Raw genomic sequence first — 22630 nt, forward strand, 5'->3', positions numbered from 1 at the left:
TGTCTCTCAATGCCTTTGGGCCAACTAGGGATGGACAATAAAGAATGTCAGTGATGCCCGTACCCCAAGACTAAGTATTATTTTTAAAATGTGCGATGAGGAAAGATGCAATTTAAAAAAAAACTAAGCACTCGGAAGATAGATTGCAACAATTTTTTTAAAATTCATTTGTGGGATGTGGGCATCGCTGGCGAGCCAGCGTTTATTGCCCATCTCTAATCACCCTTGAACTGAGTGGTTTGCTAGGCCACTTCAGAGCGCAGTTAAGAGTCAACCACATTGCTGTGGGTCTGGAGTCACATGTAGGCCAGACCAGGTAAGGACGGCAGATTTCCGTCTCTTAGGGACATTAGTGAATCAGATGGGTTTTTACAATGGCTTCATGGTCACTGTTAGACTAACTTTTTTTGAAATTCCAGATTTTTTTATTAATTGAATTCAAATTTCACCATCAGCGATAGTGGGATTCGAACTGATGTCCCGAGAGTATTAGCCTGGGCTCTGGATTGCTAGACATTACCACTACGCCACTGCCTCCGCTCAATATCAACTTTATAATATGTAGAAGGGTGGGTTAGTAAATTTGCGGATGACACGAAGGTCGGTGGAGTTGTGGATAGTGCCGAAGGATGTTCTAGGGTACAGAGGGACATAGATAGGCTGCAGAGCTGGGCTGAGAGATGGCAAATGGAGTTTAATGCGGAAAAGTGCGAGGTGATTCACTTTGGAAGGAGTAACAGGAATGCAGAGTACTGGGCTAATGGGAAGATTCTTGGTAGTGTAGATGAACAGAGAGATCTTGGTGTCCAGGTACATAAATCCCTGAAGGTTGCTACCCAGGTTAAGAAGGCATATGGTGTGTTAGCTTTTATTAGTAGGGGGATCGAGTTTCGGAGCCACGAGGTCATGCTGCAGCTGTACAAAACTCTGGTGAGACCGCACCTGGAGTATTGCGTGCAGTTCTGGTCACTGCATTATAGGAAGGATGTGGAAGCTTTGGAAAGGGTGCAGAGGAGATTTACTAGGATGTTGCCTGGTATGGAGGAAAGGTCTTACGAGGAAAGGCTGAGGGACTTGAGGTTGTTTTCGTTGGAGAGAAGGAGGAGGAGAGGTGACTTAATAGAGGCATATAAGATAATCAGAGGGTTAGATAGGGTGGATAGTGAGAGTCTTTTTCCTCGGATGGTGATGGCAAACACGAGGGGACATAGCTTTAAGTTGAGGGGTGATAGATATAGGACAGATGTCAGAGGTAGTTTCTTTACACAGAGTAGTAGGGGCGTGGAATGCCCTGCCTGCAGCAGTAGTAGACTTGCCAACTTTAAGGGCATTTAAGTGGTCATTGGATAGACATATGGATGAAAATGGAATAGTTTAGGTCAGATGGTTTCACAGGTCGGCGCAACATCGAGGGCCGAAGGGCCTGTACTGCGCTCTAATGTTCTAATAATCAGTATAAAGAGAAAAAAATTCAAAAACACTGACTGCAAAAAGAACAAGTTCTGGAGCAATAAGTGGGGATTTAGCCCAAATGAATTGAACACAAAAATTGGCAGATAAAGCAGCAGCTGAAGTTGGGAATGTTCAACTGCGAGAGAGACTAAAAACAGGTCCAACTTCAAAGCCCAATAAATAGAGATCAGGGCAACATAAAGTCTAAAAGCGGAATATGCTAAAAATCAGACAAGTAATACGGAAGAAAACTAGAGCAAAAGTGAAAAGCATGGAAGATTAGGAAAGCTAAGGGAGAGTATGAAGAAACACTAGCTGTTAAAATAAACGTATCCTCCTTTGGGTTCAGTTGCTCCTGTAAGTCATCTGAACATCATAACTTTATACAAAATCAAAATACTGAAGGTGCTGGAAACCTGAAGTAAACACAGAAACTGCTGGAAAAGCTCAGCAGATATGTCAGCATTTGTGGAGAGAGAAATAGTGTTAAAGTTTCAGGTTGATGACCTTTTGCAGTTGTCGCTCACTGCCCTGTACAACAGTGGGGGCTGCAGGGAGGGAGGGTAACTAACAATAAACCCCACTTCTGATCTGGACTATTTTCAGGTACATGTTTCCATATATTTTAGACTTAGTTTTAGGAAATGAATTTGGGCAGGTGGAAGGAGTGGCAGTGGGAGAGCATTTTGGTGGTAGTGATCATAATTCAATCAGTTTTAACAATTATGGGAAAGGACAGAGATGGAACAGGAGTTAGAGTTCTCAATTGTTCTCATTGACATGGTTGAGGGAGGGGCAGGTCTGGCAGCTCAATATTCCAGGGTAAGAACAAAGAACAGTACAGCACAGGAACAGGCCATTCGGCCCTCCAAGCCTGCGCCGATCTTGATGCCTGCCTAAGCTAAATCCTTCTGCACTTCCGGGGTCAGTATCCCTCTATTCCCATCCTATTCATGTATTTGTCAAGATGCCTCTTAAGCGTCTCTATGGTACCTGCTTCCACCACCTCCCCCGGCAACAAGTTCCAGGCACTCACCACCCTCTGTGTAAAGAACTTGCCTCGCACATCCCCTCTAAACTTTGTCCCTCTCACCTTAAACCTATGTCCCCTAGTAACTGACTCTTCCACCCTGGGAAAAAGCTTCTGACTATCCACTCTGTCCATGCCGCTCATAACTTTGTAAACCTCTATCATATCGCCCCTCCACCTCCGTCGTTCCAGTGAAAACAATCCGAGTTTTTCCAACCTCTCCTCATAGCTAATGCCCTCCAGACCAGGCAACATCCTGGTAAACCTCTTCTGTACCCTCTCCAAAGCCTCCATGTCCTTCTGGTAGTGTGGCGACCAGAATTGCACGCAATATTCTAAGTGTGGCCTAACTGAAGTTCTGTACAGCTGCAGCATGACTTGCCAATTTTTATACTCTATGCCCCGACCGATGAAGGCAAGCATGCCATATGCCTTCTTGACTACCATATCCACCTGCGTTGCCACTTTCAGTGATCTGTGGATCTGTACGCCCAGATCTCTCTGCCTGTCAATACTCCTAAGGGTTCTGCCATTTACTGTATACCTCCCACCTGCATTAGACCTTCCAAAATGCATTACCTCACATTTGTCCGGATTAAACTCCATCTGCCATTTCTCCGCCCAAGTCTCCAACCGATCTATATTCTGCTGTATCCTCTGACAATCCTCATCACTGTCCGCAACTCCACCAACCTTTGTGTCGTCTGCAAACTTACTAATCAGACCAGCTACATTTTCCTCCAAGTCATTTATATATACTACAAACAGCAAAGGTCCCAGCACAGATCCCTGCGGAACACCACTAGTCACATCCCTCCATTCAGAAAAGCACCCTTCCACTGCTACCCTCTGTCTTCTATGACCGAGCCAGTTCTGTATCCATCTTGCCAGCTCCCCTCTGATCCCATGTGACTTCACCTTTTGTACCAGTCTGCCATGAAGGACCTTGTCAAAGGCTTTACTGAAGTCCATATAGATAACATCCACTGCCCTTCCTTCATCAATCATCATCGTCACTTCCTCAAAAAACTCGATCAAATTAGTGAGACCAGGTATAGAATCTCTAGGCACAACAGGGGAGGGGATAAAATGGAGATGGCATTGCACTGTTGATCAAGGAGTCAATTACTGCAGTAAGGAGGGATGATATCTTAGAAGGTTCCTCAAATGAGGCCATATGGGTAGGACTTAAAGGGGACAATCACTTGGCTGGGAGTGTACTGTAGGCCTCCAAACAGTCAGGGAGAGATAGACGAGCAGATATGTAGGCAAATCTCAGACAGGTGTAAAAATAATATGGTAATAACAGAGGATTTCAACTTCCCCAATATCAACTGGGATAGTCTTAGTGCAAAAGGCTTAAAGAGGGCGGAATTCTTAAAATGCATACAGGAGAGCTTTATGAACCAGTACGTAGAAAGTCCTACAAGAGAAGGGGCAGTACTGGACCTAATCCTAGGGAATGAAGCCAGACAAGTGGTAGAAGTGTCAGTGGGGGATCATTTCGGGGATAGTGACCATAACTCTAAGATCTAAGGTAGTTATGGAAAAGGACAAAGATGGACCAGAAGTAAAGGTACTGAATTGGGGGAAGGCCGATTTCAATGTGATTAAACAGGATCTGGCCAATGTGGACTGGGAACAGCTATTTGCAGGAAAGTCTACATCAGACCAGTGGGAGTCATTCAAAGAGGAAATAGTGAAAGTTCAGAGCCAACATGTACCTGTTAAGGTGAAGGGAAGGACCAACGAGTCCAGGGAACCCTGGATGTCAAGGGATATAGAGGATTGGATCAGGAAAAATAAAAGGAGGCTTATGGCAGATTCAGAGCGCTGAAAACAGCGGAGGCACTAGAGGAGTATAGAAAGTGTAGGGAGGGGAATACATTTTTTAAAAAAAAGTCATTCGGAGAGCAAAGAGGGGACACGAAAGAACACTGGCAGGCAATATAAAGGAAAATCCCAAGTCATTTTATAAGTATATTAAGGGCAAGAGGACAGCCAGGAAAAGAGTATGTCCCAAAGTGGTAATGTGTGTGTGGAGCTGGAGGACATAGGTGAGGTTTCAAATCATTACTTTTCATCTGTGTTCACCCTGGAGAAGGACGATGTCGGTGTGGAGATCAGGGAGGGGGATTGTGATAATCTTGAACATATTAGCATTGAAAGAAAGTATTAGCTGTTTTAGCGGGCTTAAAAGTGGATCCAGATGAGATGTATCCCAGGCTGTTATGTGAGGCAAGGGAGGAGATTGCAGGGCTTTGACACACATTTTCAAATCCTTTCTGGCCACAGGAGAGGTACCAGAGGATTGGAGGACAGTGAATATGGTACCATTATTCAAGAAAGGTATCAGGGGTAAACCAGGTAATTACAGGCTGGTGCGTCTATCATCAGTGGTTGGGAAACTATTGGAAAAATTTCTGAGGGACAGGATTAACCTCCACTTGGAGAGACAGGGATTAATCGGAGAAAGTCTGCATGGTTTTGTCAGAGGGAGATTGTGTCTAACTAACTCGATTTAATTTTTCGAGGCTATGACGAGATGTGGAGACAAGGGTAAAGCAGTCGATGTAGTCTACATGGACTTCAGTAAGGCTTTTGATAAGATCCCACATGGGAGATTGGTTAAGAAGGTAAGAGCCCCTGGGATCCGGGGCAATTGGCCAAATTGGATCCAAAATTAGCTTGGTGGCAGGAGGCAGAGGGCAATGGTTGAGGGTAGTAACAGGAAATGCGGAGGTTATAGAAGGAGAGGAACTTAGAAAAATCATCATAACTAGGGAAGAAGTACTGAGCAAACTATTGGGATTGAAGGCAGACAAGTCCCCAGGGCCTGATGGCCTACATCCTTGGGTCTTGAAGGAAGTGGCAGCGGAGATAGTGGATCCATTGGTTATAATATTCCAAAATTCCCTGGATGCGGGAAAGGTTTCAGTGGATTGGAAAAATGCCAATATAATGCCCTTATTCAAAAAGGGAGGGAGGCAGATAGTAGGAAACTACAGACCAGTTAGTTTAACATCTGTCGTTGGGAAATTGTTAGAATCAATTATTAAGGAAGTAATAACAGGACATTTAGAAAGTCAAAACGCAATCCATCAGAGTCAGCATGGTTTTATGAAGGGTAAATCATGTTTGACTAATTTGCTAGAGTTCTTTGAATATGTAACAAGAAAGGTGGATAATGGGGATCCTGTAGATGTAGTATATCTGGACTTCCAGAAGGCATTTGATAAGGTTCCGCACAAAAGGTTAATACACAAGGTAAGATCACATGGGGTTAGGGGCAATTTATTAGCTTGGATAGAGGATTGGCTAACCAACAGAAAACAGAGAGTTGAGATAAATGTGATTGCACTGGAGAGGGTGCAGAGGAGATTCACCAGGATGTTGCCTGGGCTAGAGTATTTCAGCTATGGAGAGAGACTGAAAAGGCTAGGGTTGTTTTCCTTGGAGCAGAGAAGGCTGAGGGGAGATATGATTGAGGCATACAAAATATGAGGGGCATTGATAGGATAGATAGGAAGAATCTTTTTCCCTTAGCGGAGTGGTCAATAACGAGGGGGCATAGATTTAATGTAGGGGGCAGGAGGTTTAGAGGGGATTTGAGGAAAAATATTTTCACCCAGAGGGTGGTTGGAATCTGGAATGCGCACTGCCTGCAGAGGTGGTAGAGGCAGGAACCCTCACAACATTTAAGAAGTATTTAGATGAGCCCTTGAAATGCCATAGCATACAAGGCCATGGGCCAAGTGCTGGCAAATGGGATTGGAATAGTTAGGTGCTTGATGGGCCAAAGGGCCTGTTTCTGTGCTGTATAACTCTGACTGTCAGTTCTGATGAAAGGTCACTGACCTGAAACGTTAACTTTGCTTCTCTCTCCACAGATGCTGCCAGACCTGCTGAGTATTTTCCAGCATTTTTTGACTTTAATTACAGGTTAATCAAGGAGAGTCAGCATGGATTTGTTGAGGGAAGATGTTTGACCGACTTGATTGAATTTTTTGAAGAAGTAACAAAAAAGATAGATGAGGGTAGTGCAGTTGATGTGGTCTACATGGATTTTAGCAAGACTTTTGACAAGGTCCCACCTGGCATTTTGATTAAAAAAATAAAATCCCATGGGATCCAGGGAAATGCAGCAAGGTGGATACAAAATTTGCTCAGTTGCAGGAAACAAAGGGTAATTGCTGACGGGTGATTTTGTGACTGAAGGGCTGTTTGCAGTAGCGTTCCGCAGGGCTCAGTACTGGGTCCCCTGCTTTTTGTGGTGTATGTTAACAATTTGGATGTAAATGTAGAGGACATTATCAAGAAGTTTGCAGATGACACGAAGATTGGCTGTGTGGTAAATAGCGAGGAGGATAGCTGTAGGCTGCAGGAAGATATTGATGGACTGATCAGATGGGCAGAAAAATGGCAAATGGAATTCAACCTGGAGAAGTTTGAGGTGATGCATTTGGGGAGGTCAAACAAGGCAAAGGAATACACGATAAATGGGAAAATACTGAAGTGTAGAGGAAATGAGGGACCTTGGAGTGAATGTCCATAGATCCGTGAATGTAGCAGCACCGGTCGATAAGGTGGTTAAGAAGGCATATGGAATCCTTTCCTTTATTAGCCGAGGAATAGAATATAAGATCAGGGAGGTTATGTTGGATCTGTATAACTCATTGGTTAGGCCACAACTTGAGTACTGTGTGCAGTTCTGGTCACTTCATTACTGAAAGGATGTAATTGCACTAGGGAGGGTATAGAGGAGATTTGCAAGGATGTTGCCAGGGCTAGAAAAATGCAGCTATGAGAACAGACTGGATAGGCTTGTGTTGTTCTCCTTGGAACAGAGAAGGCTGAGGGGAGATCTGATTGAAATGTGCCAAATTTTGAGGGGCCTGGATAGAGTGGAGGTGAAGGGTCTATTCGCTTTAGCAGAGGGGTCAGTGACTTGGAAGGTATAGAGTTCAAGTGATTGGTAGAAAATTTAGAGGGAAGATGATGAAAAATGTTTTCACCCAGAGGTTGATGAGCGTCTGGAATTCACTGCCTGAAAGGGTAGTTGAGGCAGAAACCCTCAACTCATTCAAAAGGAGTCTGGATGTGCACCTCATGTGCCATAATCTGCAGGGCCACGGACCAAATGCTGGAAGGTGGGATTAGAATAGGTGGATCTTTTTCGGCTGGCACAGACACGATGGGCCAAGTGGCCTCTTTCTGTGCCTTAAACTTTCTATGATTCTCTGTCTCTGAAAGTGGAATAGTTGACTCCAGATGAGACGATGATTAATTTTGTATTGTTAAATAGCTTTATTACATCGTGAAGTGAAAACTTAGAGCAGTACTTAATGATCAGAGCCACTCAGTTCAATCGGTACCACCTCTGTTTACATAATACCATATACATAATGGTATGTCACATTTTTCCATATTCGTGGGTGATATTACTGAACTTAAACAGAATACTTCCTTTGCATCCTGCCCTAGAGCATAGCTTCCAAGGATCATGGGAAAAGTGGTGTGTCGATGTATTGGGATGATACCAAGGACAGGATAGGGTTACGTAATGTGAACTGTGAGGAGGATAGTGATAAACTTCAGGAAGCTGTAAACAGGCTGGTGGAATGGGCAGACAGATGAAATTTAATGCAGAAAAGTGAGGTAGTTCATTTTGGTAGAAAGAATGAGGAGAGGCAACATAAAATAAGGGGAACAATTCTGAATGTGGTCCAAGAGCAGAGGGAGCTGTACAAATCATTGAATTTGGCAGGGCAGGTTGAGAAAGCGGTTAATAAAGCATATGGGATCCTGGGCTATATAAATAGAGACATAGAATACAAAAGCAGGGAAGTTATGGTAAACCTGTATAAAACACTGGTTCGGCCTCAAACACGATATTGTGTTCAGTTCTGGGCACCACATCAAGAAGGATGCGAAGGCATTAGAGAGGGTGCAGAAAAGATTCACGAGAATAGTTCTAGGGATGAGGTGCTTCCGTTCTGTGAATAGATTGGAGAAGCTGGGGCTGTTCTCCTTGGAGAAGAGACGATTAAGAGGAGATTTGATTGAGGTGTTCAAAATCATGAGAGGACTGAATAGGTAGATAGGTAGGTAGGTAGATAGATAGATAAAAGCTGTTCCCATTGTCAAAAGGATTGAGAGCAAGAGGATACCAGTTTAAGGTGATTGGGGGGAAAAAAAAATCAATGACCACATGAGGAAAAACATGTTTATACACCGCGTGGTGAGAATCTGGTACGCACTGCCTGAGAGTGTGGTGGAGGCAGATTCAATCGAGGCCTTCAAAAGAGAATTAGATAATTATAAGATCAGCCATGATCTTATTGAATGGCGGAGCAGGCTCGAGGGGCCGGACGGCCTACTCCTGCTCCTAGTTCTTATGATATGAAAATAAATTTGTCGGGCTATGGGGAAATGGCGGGGGAGTGGTACTTGGTGAGTAGCTCTTGCAGAGAGCCAGCACCGACACGATGGTCCGAATGGCTGCCTTCTGTGCTGGAACCATTCTATTATAGGAGGTTATAGTTATGGTGAGACTTGTAAAACTCGAATTGTGTTTACTAGAAAAAAGGTTAAAGGGGAAATATAATTGAAGTGTTCACGATTGTGAACTAGCTTAAAAGAGTAAATCGTGTGCAGTTACATTTACTGGTTGGTAATTGTGTGTGTGTCTGTGCGAGCATTTAAATCATTTACTATATGCGTGCCCTAATCTTTTGGTCACCGTCTTGCATGAAGAGAACACACTGCATTAGATTTCTGGTACTTTTTCTATTTAAAAACTTGCGTTTCTGTTCTCTGCAGCTAAACGGGTTCGAGATGAGAATCTGAAAGTAGTGTGTGTACCAACCTCATTCCAGGTGAGATTGAAGTTAATATTCCAGAGCACCAGCATTCTGTGTACCTTGCAGTTACCCTGCTGACATCTGAAACACAAATTGAAGTTTCCCGCAATGACCTGATGATAAGAATTTATATCGTGCCTTTCACGACCACAGGACATCCTGAAAGACTTTATAGCCAGTGATTTAAATTTGAAGCATAGTCATTGTTGTAATGTAGCAAATGCAGGAGCCAATTTGCACACAGGAAGCTCCCACAGACAGCAATTGGATGATGACCAGATTTTGTTTTAGTCATGTTGATTGAGAGATGAATATTGGCCAAGATATCGAAGAGATGGGCCTTGGTTTGACATCTCGTCAAAAGACAGCACCTCCAACAGCGCAGCATTCCCTCACTACTGAGCTGAAGTATCAGCCTAAATTTTTGTGCTGAAGTGGGCAGATGAAAATTAATGCAGACAAGCATGAAGTGATATATGTTGGTAGGGAGAGTAAGAATTTTTTAAAAAGCAAGGCAGTTACGGTGATTTTTTAAAAATAAAAATTCTTTTGGCCTCAATTGGAGAATCATCCACTTCTGGGCACTGCACTTTAGGAAGGATGTGAAGGTGCAGAAAAGATTAATGAGAAAGATTCCAGATATGTGGATAGATTGGAGACGCTGGGCTGTTCTCCTTAGAGCAGAAAAAGTTGAAAGATTTGATCGAAGTATTCAAAATTATGAGGAGTCCAGCCAGAGTAGATAGAGTTCCATTGGTGGATAGGTCGAGAACCAGAGGGCACCAATTTAAGATTGTCAAAAGAGCCAAAGGTGAAATGATAAGAAAACTTTTTACGCAGTGAGTGATTAGGATCTGGAATGCACTGCCTTAGAGTGGTCGAGGCAGATTCAAGAGTGGCTTTCAAAATGGCACTGCAATAAGGACCTGAAGAGAGAGAACTTGAAGGGCTACAGGGAGATGGTGGGGGGGTGGGGCGAGCTAAATTGCTTTTGCAGAGAGCTGGTATAGACTTGACGGGCCAAATGGCCTCCATCTGTGCTGTAACCATTCCATGATTCTATATCTCTGGAGTGAGACTTGAACCTATGACTTCTCAGAGGTGAGAAAGCTAACTGCTGAGTCACCTTTGGCCTCCTTGTCTCGAGAGACAATGGGTAAGCGCCTGGAGGTGGTCAGTGGTTTGTGAAGCAGCTCCTGGAGTGGCTATAAAGGCCAATTCTATGTGAGAGACTCTTCCACAGGTGCTGCAGATAAAATTGGTTGTTGGGGCTGTTACACAGTTGGCTCTCCTTGCGCTTCTGTCTTTTTTTCCTGCCAACTGCTAAGTCTCTTCGACTCGCCACGCTTTAGCCCTGCCCTTATGGTTGCCCGCCAGCTCTGACGATCACTGGCAACTGACTCCCACGACTTGTGATCATAGCTAATGCTATGCCGCCATAGCTAATGCTGTACCACCATGAGCTGCACAGTGACAATTCCAGGTTTGACCTTTGGCCTGTGTCACATTAGCTTTTCTCAGCTGGGATGCTGCAAATGATCTCCGTACCCCTGGACTAAGGAAAGGGGAATAAGACTGCCAGGGATCCGGCCCTTGACTGCTCTACTGCTGGAATCTGTGTTGGATAAGGACATGTGCTGAGCTGTGATATGCTCCACAGTCAGATGGTGTGGCACTTGGTTAAGTTGTTGGCAATGTTAATGTCTTGAGAGGAAGAAAATGGGGTAAGTGTGGCAGAACAAATTGAAAGGTGGGCAGGGCTGGTTGTAAGAACTTTCGTAGGGAAGTGCTACGACTGAGGCAGGAGTTGTGCACTGTTAATTCAGTCCCAGTTCTCCACAGGTCACAACAGATCAATAAATTTTCCCACTTACCAAAACAATCAATCAGATACTCTACTTGTCCCCAGAATAAAGCACACCAACCAGGTTTCTTTTAATAAACAAAATTATCCGTTTATTATAAACCAAGTTTTAACCAATTATGAAGTTAAACATACACATAAATAGAAATATCAAAACCCCTTTATTTTATCCTAGCCCTCACGTGCACGCACACATACATACACAACTGGTTAACCAGGGAAAAAAAAGAGTATCTTGTTTACAGCAGTTACAAAGACATAGAAGGAATAAAAAAAACACTTATACTGAAAAGTAGGTACAGAAGATGCCCTTGGTTTTGCTGAGGTGTCCCGAAGGCGAATAGGTGGCTGCCAGTAGGATTTTCCCAGAACAGTCCCTTCCAGGCGATGTTGAAGGTCAGTCTGCATAAGCTTTCAAGAGATGCAGATACAGAAGGCTTCACAGGTTTTACGTCAAAGGTGCAGCAACAAAGGTTTCAATTCTCATACATTCGATGCAAAGCATCCTTCAAACATGCAGGATTTCTTCAAATACAGGAGGCAACAGGAAACACACTTAACAAAGGATTTGCTTTAAAGATGCTGTGATTCTTCAAAGAGAGAAAGATATCAGCTGTCTGAAATTTCTTCTGTTCTCCTGGCAGGTCAATAAACAAAACTCCAACTGCCTGTTTTTAGCCAAACCACCTGGCTTTTTTAACCGTTCAAAATGAAACCAATTTTTTCCAGAAACAAGATGGCAACCATAAATCCTGGCTTGGCATTTCCTAGCAAATAGCTCTTCAGGCCAAAACACAACGCCCTGCTGTGTTTACTTGAAATTAGATGCTTTCCAAAACTTGTTTACTAGCCAAAACCAAGAACCTTCTGTTGACCTTCCATTTTGTTTTTAACCACAAAGTTCAGCCTCTTCAAGATTCCAGTTGAATCAGTGTCCACAATCCAATTATTTATGAAAACACATTGTACAAAGAAAAATAGAAGCACTCACATAACAGAAGGTTATTCTGAAGGCAAATCCTACAGACTGGGGGAGCTTTGAACAGCAACAAAGGGATACAAAGGAAGTAATTGGGTACAAAAAGGCATGAGAAAAAGAACTTGCAAGGGTTATCAAAGCTAAAAGCAAAAGTTCTTTTTCAATCAGTATATTAAGAGACAGAGTGTGGTAAGGAGGAACATGGGGCCATTAAAGATCGATGCAGATAAGACTCTACTGAGCAACAAAGAAATTGCAGACAAATTAGTGTTTTCTGCTAGTCATCGTAGAGAGGAAAAGGACAAAATACAAGGGACCCCAAAAATCATTGAAGTGTAGGAACGTAGTCAACATTATATGTGAGAAAATACTGGGACTTAAGATGGACAAATCTCTAGGAGCTGATGGTTTCCACCCTAGGGTATGAAAAGAAATTGCAGTTGTTTTAGTTATACACTTCCAAAGCGCTCTCGATTAGGAAATTGTGCCTCTTCGAGTGGAATATTGTGCAGGTCGCTCCCAGATTCCTATAGTTTTCCTTCGGCTGATGTTGAACTATCATCAGGGACAGAGTGTCACTAAGCACTTTGGATAAATATAAACTGATCAAAGAGAAGGGATATATTGGCTCTGCGGGGATACAGTGGAGATTCACCCGAATGATGCCAGGGTTTAAAAGGGCTAAGTTAGGAGGACAGGTTGCATAAACTTGGCTTGTACTCCCTTGAGTTTAGAAGTTTGGGCAGTGATTTAATTGAGGTGTTTAAAATGATAAAAGATGTAACAGAGTTGCAAACTATTACCGCTAGTGAATTAATCCAGAACAACGAGGCACAATTGCAAAATTAGAGGTGGCCATTCAGGAATGAAATCGGGAAAATGTTTTTCATACAATGACCATCTCCAACAAGAGATTATCTAACCATCTCCCTAAACATTCAATGGCATTACCATCACTGAATCTCCCACTATCAACATCCTAGGGGCTACCATTGACCAGAAACTGAACTGGAGTAGCCATATAAATACTGTGGCTACAAGAGCAGGTCAGAGGCTAGGAATCCTGCAGCGAGTAACTCACCTGCTGACTCCCCAATGCCTGTCCACCATCTACAAGGCACAAGTCAGGATGGAATACTCTCCACTTGCCTGGATGGGTGCAGCTCCAACAACACTCAAGAAGCTCAACACCTTCCAGGACAAAGCAGTCCGCTTGATTGGCACCCCATCTACAAACATTCATTCCTTCCACCACCGACGCACAGTGGTAGCAGTGTGTACCATCTACAAGATGCACTGCAGCAACGCACGAAGGCTTCTTAGACAGCACCTTCAAAACCTGCGACCTCTACCAACCAGAAGGACAAGGGCAGCAAATGCATGGGAACACCACCACCTGCAAGTTCCCGTCCAAGTCACACACCATCCTGACTTGGAACTATATCGCCGTTCCTTCACTGTCGCTGGGTCAAAATCCTGGAACTCCCTTCCTAACAGCACTGTGGGTGTACCTACCTCACATGGACTGCAGCGGTTCAAGAAGGCTGCTCACCACCACCTTCTCATGGGCAATTAGGGATGGGCAATAAATGCTGGCCTAGCCACTGACGCCCACATCCCATGAATGAATAAAAAATATAAAGCAGAATATTTTTTATTATTTATGAAACTTGTAAGTGTTGATGTTCTGAGACTTGGGTGTGCTTGTACAAGGAACGCAGAAAATTAACATGCAGGTACAGCAAACAATTAGGAAGACAAATGGCATGTTGGCCTTTATTGCAAGGGGATTAGAGTACAGGAATGAGGAAGTATTGCTGCAATTGTACAGGGTTTTGGTGAGACGACACTTGGAGTACTGTGTGCGGTTTTGGTCGTCTCATTTAAGAAAGGATATTCTTGCATTGGAGGCACTGCAGCGATGATTGATAGGACAACCCCCTCATCCCAGGAGCCTATGATGAGAGGCGAAGTACATTGGGCCTGTATTCTCTGGAGTTTAGAAGAATGCGAGGTGATCTAATTGAAACATACAAGATTCTAAAGGCGCTGGATAGGGCAGACACCGAGATTATTTCTGCTGATCGGGCAATCTAAAACACGGGCGCACAGTTTCAGGATAAGGGGCCAATCATTTAGGACTGAGATGGTGAGAAATTTTTTCACTCAAAGGATTGTGGATCTTTGGAATTCTCTAACGCAGAGGGTTGTGGATACGCCATTGTTGAATACATTTAAGGGTGGGATTGACATTTTTTTTTGGTGTCTCGGAATCTAGGGATCTGTCGAGTGGGCGGGAAGGCGGCGTTGAAACCTAAGATCAGCCATGAACATTTTGAATGGCGGAGCAGGCTAAATGGGCCATATGGTCTCCTCTTGCTCCTATTTCTTGTGTTCTTGTGTAAATGTAGAAATTCCTGTTCCAACTGTAACTACCTCTTCCTTATCTTTGTCTCCTTCAGGCTCGTCAACTAATCCTGCAGCATGAGTTGACACTCAGTGACCTGGACAGGTGCCCTGAGGTAGGGCATGTTTATCTGGTCTTTTTTTTGTGCTGCTTGTTTTGGGAGGAGGGTGGATGGGCCAACAAAGCAAATAGAATTCTTATACAAAAGCAAAATTCTGCAGCTGCTGGAAACCTGAAGTAAAAGCAGAGAGTCCTGAAACACTCAGGAGCTCGGGCAGCATATGTAGAGAGAGAAACAGAGTTAACATTTCCGGCCGATGACCCTTCGTTGGAACTTTCTAATGAAAGGTTATCGACGCGAAATGTTAATTCTGTTTTTGTCTCCACCAATGCTGCCTGAGCTTCTGAGTGATTACAGTATTTTCTGTTTTCATTATAAGTGGAATGCTCACTGTGTAGCTTATTTGGCCAAAGTACAAGTTGGCCAAAATCATATACACAGCAGTACTCGAGGCACACAAATCTGAAATAAAATTGTCCACTTTAACCCATCCACCAGCTTTTTAAACATTCACTCCCTTTAACTTCGGCACACCCTAGCTGCACTGTGTGTAATCCCAGGATGTGCTGCAGCAAGTTGCCAAAGCTGCTTCGACAGCACCTTCCAGACCTGCGACCTCTACCACCTAGAAGGATAAAGACAGCAGATGCTTGCAAACACCACCACCACCTGCAAGTTCCCCTCTAAGTCACACACCGTCCTGACTTGGAGCTAGATCACCGTTTCTTCATTGTCACGAGGTCAAAATCCTGGAACTTCCTTCCTAACAGCACTGTGGGTGTACCTACCCCACATGGATTGCAGTGGCTCAGGAAGTCAGTTCACCACCACCTTCTCGAGGGCAATAAATTTTGGCCTGTTAATGGAGACAGCTGCATTGTTGCATATTTTACTGGACTGATTTGTCTTTATTTTCTCCTTCCATAACCCCCTCAGCTCGATGTTGCTATTGATGGTGCAGATGAGGTGGACTGTGACCTCAACTTAATCAAAGGTGGAGGGTGAGTCTTATGCAAGAACTGTGACACTGTTAGCACATGACTTTTCCAGTGATTCTTCCATTGGGGTGAGTGATCTATTATCACTCCAGTCTCCAGTTGCTGCATCGTCCCAGAGCTTTTAATGTATCACTGAGCCAAAAGGTTGCATGGTAGCAATTCTTCACACACACTGATCAGAACTTGGAGTCAGCTTTGAGTTGGATCATGAAGGCAAAAAGCCTGGAATTGCTTTAAGAAATAGTCAGCTGCTGTGATTGGCTTGTGGTGGGAGAGTGGGGAATGGGCCACGATGGGCCACATGGCCCTCCTCATCCATCCAGGAAGTATCTAGAGATAATGTGGATGGTTGGTGTGTATTTGTGTATAATACTGCTGGATCTCCTGTTCTAACAGAGGTTGCTTGACTCAGGAGAAGATTGTTGCTGGCTGTGCCAAGAAGTTCATTGTTGTTGCAGATTACAGGTAAGGGTCTTGCTGGCTTGCTTATTTACCCCCTTTTTAAAAAAGAAAAGCGCTTGTGTAAAAAATGTGTGCATTTGATGTAATCTTTCATGAGGAAGGCCTTTCAACCCATTTGAATCTGATCTTCAAACACAGTCCTGACCTGTCTTCCTACTGCAGCTATTAATATCCACCTGAACTGGCAGGTGGGGTTCCAGTTTCATAAACCTTCAGTGGTCAAGTCCGATTTGAAGGACTGCACCCGAGACAGCATAGGATAGTCCCTGTACTGGACTGGAGGCCACCATCTTCTCACCCAAAAAATCAGTGCCTCTAACTGTGCCAAGATGACATCCAAAGATTAGCTGAGGGGACACGGAACCTAGCCACCAAAGCTCCGCTCCAGTTTCAAAGGCTATTGTTCTTCCCCCATGACCATCCTAGCCTAGAGGAGCTTTAGGAATTTGATGTGAATTCTATATGTGCCTGTGCTCCTACTATTAACTAGGTGATGCAGTTCTGAGTTTAGTGCTTCGCATCAAGCTGGTTACCTGCTCCTAGCCTCACAGATTTATTGTGGCCTATTGGGCGAGATACCGATTCTAACTCTTTCCCATATTTTCTGTCTGTATCTGAGGGTGGGTTTATTGGGGAGCACTGGACAGACAACTCTGGAGTCTTTCACAGTTCTTGGTGTTTTCAATCTTGGTTAACATTCCAATGTTGTCATTGGGTTTCTCTGGCTTGACCCAGTCATGTTAATCTTGTGGCAGTACACACATCAGTGCAGCTGAAGGAAAAAGTGTCTGTCTGTCTCTCGCATGCACGCTCAGCAGGCCATGCTCTACAATATAAACAAGTCTGCTGTCTCATCTCATGGTCCATGGGAGCAGGTTTTAGACGTCTAGGTGCAAGGATCCAGTCTTGCACAGCTTTTTGTGTCTGTGGTGCAAATGTGGCATCTAGCTTGTGTAGAGACTGGCGCCTACTTCAAAATAAAGGTGTGAGAATGGTGAAAGAGGATGCAATGCAAACACAGACGTAATTCACCTCAGATTGACTCCCAGCAGTATTTGCTCTTGTATAGCTCAAAATGCTCTGTTCAGACTTGTAACCTAACCTTGGAAGGGTAAAGCAATTGCTACATAACTTCCATGGTTGACGTGGGGGTTGTGTAGAAATGTGACTGATCCTTGCGACAACATTTATATAGTAATATTCATCACTGGACACTGCTTCCTTTTACCTCCCACTGTGAAGGTTTGTTTTAAAAGTACCTGCTCTGTTTTCTAAGGCATGCCAAACCACTGATTTGGCATCGCTGAGGCAGAAACCCTGAAACTGCTTGTGCATTGGCCTTGTTTTAATTCTGGGTTCCAGGGGATCAGCATTCACGAGATGGTTCCTGAGTTTATCCTAAATCCGGCTTCTTTTTTCCTGGCAACAGGCTCATAGACCCTGTTTATCCAGAGAATTGTGAGGCTGTGGAATTCACTTCCAGGGTTGGTGTTGAGCTGAAACTACATCAGTATTCAGGATTGAATTGGGTAGATCGATAAAATAAAAAGGGTATTCAAGGGTGGTTTTAGCTATAGCGTCTCTACATTGATCATAAGCCTTCAATGATCAAGAACACTTTGGACCTTTCTCTCTCAACCACTTTGAATATGCCTGTAAATGTTGTATTCTGTGGTCCTACCCAAATGCATGCTATGGCATTTATTTAGGTTAAATGCCATTTGCTGTTAAATGGCCCATTCCTCCAGCACATCTAAATCTCTTTGCGTTAGATTGTAACCCCCAATGTCTTAACCCTTGCACAGATTTTGGCGTCATCTGCAAACTTGCTGACCATATCTCCATCCCCCCCCCCCCCCCTCCCCCGCAACACTACTGTCCAGCTCATTAATAAGGGCAGTCAAGGGTAGTGTACTTAGGAGCAATTCCCTAGGGGACTCCAGTAAACGTTCCTCCAGGATGATCATATAAATTCACTTCGATGCAGCTCTGAAATTTTTTTTTGTGCATGATCCCAGCCTCATATGGTAACTTCCAGAAGTTTCTGCGCCCTACCACGATGCCATCGATTTGGTGCCGTGTGATCTAGTCTCCTTTTTGAATTCCTTTTTTGTTTATAGGAAAGATTCCGAAAGCCTTGGGGAGAAATGGAAAAAAGGTGTTCCAATCGAAGTCATCCCAATGGCGTACGTGCCAATTACCAAGGCAATCGCCTCGAAGTTTGGCGGGACAGCTGAGTTACGAATGGCTGTCAGTAAAGCTGTAAGTACAGAACTTAACAAGAGTTCTCGTCCATAACTAAACTGAATCTTCCTTTGTAGATTGTGTAGACCTGTTGGTGTCTTGAGGGAGATACAAATCTTGTTTAAGTATAATGTAACGTGAAGCATCTCCGTACTCTGATCCATGATATAGAGCAATAGGCAGGCTAGGGAGGCCCTGTGTTTGAACCACCCTCCTCTCCTACCAGGCAGTGCTGAGTTACCAAATCTTAGCCGCGGTGAAAGTAGCAATGCTAGATCTGGTCTCGGCAAACCTGGTAGCAAAGGGAAGATTGGCCAACATTTCTGCTGCTGAACACTATCCAATGATCTGTGTTGTAAGTATACTTGCATGTGCGCTGTGTAAGGTGAGCATGGGACTGGGTTGCATTATGTGCTTTTCACTTCCATGGGCAAATAATGAGATTCTTTGTGCAGGGTTACACACTGGGAAACAGCATTGGAGTGGCAAGGACCTGGAACAAAGGATTTGCATTTATGTAGTGCCTTTCCCAACCTCGGAAATGTCCAGAAGTAATTTATAACCAAGGCAGTATGCACTGATGTATATAAAATGGCATGCAATTTGTGTGCAGCAAGCCTCCACAAACAGCAATATGATGGTGACCTGTTTTCGTGATGTTGGTTTCAGGATAAGTATTGGTCAGGACACTGGAGAGAACTCCCCTGCTGCAATTTGAAATAGGGCTATGGGATCTTTTACGTCCACATGAGAGGGTGCACAGGGCCTCGACTTAACATCTCATCCAAAAAGGACAGCACTCTGGGGAGGTGCAGCACTCCTTCAAGTACTCGAGTGTCATCCTACATTTAGTGCTCTGGAGTGGGGCTTGAACCCACAACCTTCTGGCTCAGGGACGAGGGAGCTACCCACTGAGCCATGGCTGACACCTAACACAGCAAGTTAGAATCTTGGAGAGGCTTCTCTGGGTTGTCAAGGACCTGGGTCCGTGTGAACTGTGAGAGAATTAAATTGTTTGTTTCAATGTGTTGGTGGTTTATTCTAGGGGCCAGTGGTGACGGATAATGGCAATTTCATCCTAGATTGGAAGTTCAGTAACATTTCCGACTGGAAAAATGTGAATGTCGGCATTAAAATGATTCCAGGTAATGAAATTGTTTTAGTTGTAAATGTAGAAACGCGGTTTTAATCTGTGTTAGCTGTTATCTATACCAGTGTCTCAAATTCGCAGTAATTTTTACCAGTGCCCATAACCTGCTTGCTTAGAAGAATATGGGAATGCACAGGAGCAAAAAGGCCCATTGCATACATGTGGTAGGTCTGAGTTCGATAAGAAACTGTATATTACTATCTCTCATTTCCCCCTCTCTCTCTCTCTCTCTCTCTTTTTTTGTGTATGTTCTCTTCTTCCACTCTTGGGTGCTCATTACTCTTCCACCTTTGCTCTCTCACACATGTGCTGTCACTGTTTAAACTAGTGTGGCAGGGGGTTGGGAACCAGAGCAGGAGGACAGCAGGTGAAATAACTGAGGGGGAACTCGTAAATAAGGCCAGTAAGACTGAGAGGAAGAGCAGGCAGGGAGATGTTGATGAACACAGCTGGACTGGTGGTCTGAAGTGCATTTGTTTCAATGCGAGAAGTATAACCGGTAAGGCAGATGAACTTAGAGCTTGGATTAGTACTTGGAACTTTTTTTTTATTCATTCATGGGATGTGGGCGACGCTGGCCAGGCCAGCATTTATTGCCCATCCCTAATTGCCCTTGAGAAGGTGGTGGTGAGCTGCCTTCTTGAACCACTGCGGTCCATTTGGGGTAGGTATACCCACAGTGCTGTTAGTGCAACTATGATGTTGTTGCTATTACAGAGACTTGGTTGAGGGAAGGACAGGATTGGCAGCTAAGTGTTCCGGGATTTAGAAGCTTCAGGCGGGATAGAGGGGGATGTAAAAGGGGTGGGGAGTTGCATTACTTGTTAAGGAGAATATCACAGCTGTACCGCGGGAGGACACCATGGAGGGGTCATGCAGCGAGGCAATATGGGTGGAGCTCAGGAATAGGAAGGGTGCAGTCACGATGTTGGGGGTTTACTACAGGCCTCCCAACAGCCAGCGGGAGGTAGAGGAGCAGATATGTAGACAGATTTTGGAAAGATGTAAAGGTAACAGGATTGTAGTGGTGGGTGATTTTAACTTCCCCTATATTGACTGGGACTCACTTAGTGCTAGGGGGCAGAATTTGTAAGGAGGATCCAGGAGGGCTTCTTGAAACAGTATGTAGATAGTCCAACTAGGGAAGGGGCCGTACTGGACCTGGTATTGGGGAATGAGCCCGGCCAAGTGGTCGAAGTCTCAGTAGGGGAGCATTTCGGGAACAGTGACCATAATTCCGTAAGCTTTAAGGTACTTGTAGATAAGGATAAGAGTAGTCCTCGGGTGAAGGTGCTAAATTGGGGGAAGGCTAATTATAACAATATTAGGCAGGAACTGAAGAATTTAGATTGGGGGCGGCTGTTTGATGGTAAATCAACATCTGATATGTGGGAGTCTTTCAAACGTCAGCTGATTAGAATCCAGGACCGGCATGTTCCTGTGAGGAAGAAGGATAAGTTTGGCAAGATTTGGGAACCTTGGAGAACGAGGAATATTGTGAGCCTAGTCAAAAAGAAAAAGGAAGCATTCGTAAGGGCTAGAAGGCTGGGAACAGACGAATCCCTTGAGGAATATAAAGAAAGTAGGAAGGAACTTAAGCAAGGAGTCAGGAGGGTTAAAAGGGGTCATGAAAAGTCATTGGCAAACAGGATTAAGGAGAATCCCAAGGCTTTTTATACGAATATAAAGAGCAAGAGGGTAACCAAGGAAAGGGTTGGCCCACTCAAGGACAGAGGAGGGAATCTATTTGTGGAGCCAGAGGAAATGGGCGAGGTACTAAATGAGTACTTTGCATCAGTATTCACCAAAGAGAAGGACTTGGTGGATGATGAGCCTAGGGAAGGGAGTGTAGATAGTCTGGGTCATGTTGTTATCAAAAAGGAGGAGGTGTTGGGCGTCTTGCAAAGCATTAAGGTAGATAAGTCCCCAGAGCCTGATGGGATCTACCCCAGAATACTGAGGGAGGCAAGGGAAGAAATTCCTGGGGCCTTGACAGAGATTTTTGTATCCTCATTGGCTACAGGTGAGGTCCCAGAGGACTGGAGAATAGCCAATGTTGTTCCTTTGTTTAAGAAGGGTAGCAAGGATAATCCAGGAAATTATAGGCCGGTGAGCCTTACGTCAGTGGTAGGGAAATTATTAGAGAGGATTCTTCGGGACAGGATTTACTCCCATTTGGAAACAAACAAACTTATTAGTGAGAGGCAACATGGTTTTGTGAAGGAGAGGTCAAGTCTCACTAACTTGATCAAGTTTTTTGAGGAAGTGACAAAGATGATTGATGAAGGAAGGGCAGTGGATGTTGTCTATAACGACTTCAGTAAAGCCTTTGACAAGGTCCCTCATGGCAGACTGGTACAAAAGGTGAAGTCACACGGGATCAGAGGTGAACTGGCAAGATGGATACAGAACTGGCTCGGTCATAGAAGACAGGGGGTAGCAGTGGAAGGGTGCTTTTCTGAATGGAGGGATGTGACTAGTGGTGTTCTGCAGGGATCAGTGCTGGGACCTTTGCTATTTGTATTATATATAATTGATTTGGAGGAAAATGTAGTTGGTCTGATTAGTAAGTTTGTGGACGACACAAAGGTTGGTGGAATTGCGGATAATGATGAGGATTGTCAGAGGATACAGCAGGATATAGATCGGTTGGAGACTTGGGCGGCGAAATGGCAGATGGAGTTTAATCCGGACAAATGTGAGGTAATGCATTTTGGAAGATCTAATACAGGTGGGAAGTATACAGTAAATGGCAGAACCATTAGGAGTATTGACAGGCAGAGAGATCTGGGCGTACAGGTCCACAGGTCACTGAAAGTGGCAACACAGTTGGATAAGGTTGTCAAGAAGGCATATGGCATGCTTGCCTTCATTGGTCGGGGCATAGAGTATAAAAATTGGCAAGTCATGCTACAGCTGTACAGAACCTTAGTTAGGCCACACTTAGAATATTGCATGCAATTCTGGTCGCCACACTACCAGAAGGACGTGGAGGCTTTGGAGAGGGTACAGAGGAGGTTTACAAGGATGTTGCCTGGTCTGGAGGGCATTAGCTATGAGGAGAGGTTGGATCAACTCGGATTGTTTTCACTGGAACGACGGAGGTGGAGGGGCGACATG

The 22630-nt window shown here is 44.3% G+C and overlaps 1 protein-coding gene across 1 annotated transcript in view; it reads left to right on the top strand.

Annotated features, from left to right (window-relative positions):
* rpia (ribose 5-phosphate isomerase A (ribose 5-phosphate epimerase)) overlaps positions 1-22630 on the top strand; it is a 40880-nt gene that overhangs the window by 15367 nt on the left and 2883 nt on the right. Inside the window, exons 3-8 of the mRNA XM_068042765.1 lie at positions 9305-9360; positions 14651-14710; positions 15593-15657; positions 16051-16119; positions 18237-18378; positions 19406-19505. Of these exons, the coding sequence (XP_067898866.1) occupies positions 9305-9360; positions 14651-14710; positions 15593-15657; positions 16051-16119; positions 18237-18378; positions 19406-19505 (492 nt within the window). The remainder of the gene's footprint in view (positions 1-9304; positions 9361-14650; positions 14711-15592; positions 15658-16050; positions 16120-18236; positions 18379-19405; positions 19506-22630) is intronic.

This window comes from Heterodontus francisci, chromosome 1 (genome assembly GCF_036365525.1).
Source record: "Heterodontus francisci isolate sHetFra1 chromosome 1, sHetFra1.hap1, whole genome shotgun sequence".
NCBI classification, from domain to species: Eukaryota; Metazoa; Chordata; class Chondrichthyes; order Heterodontiformes; family Heterodontidae; genus Heterodontus; species Heterodontus francisci.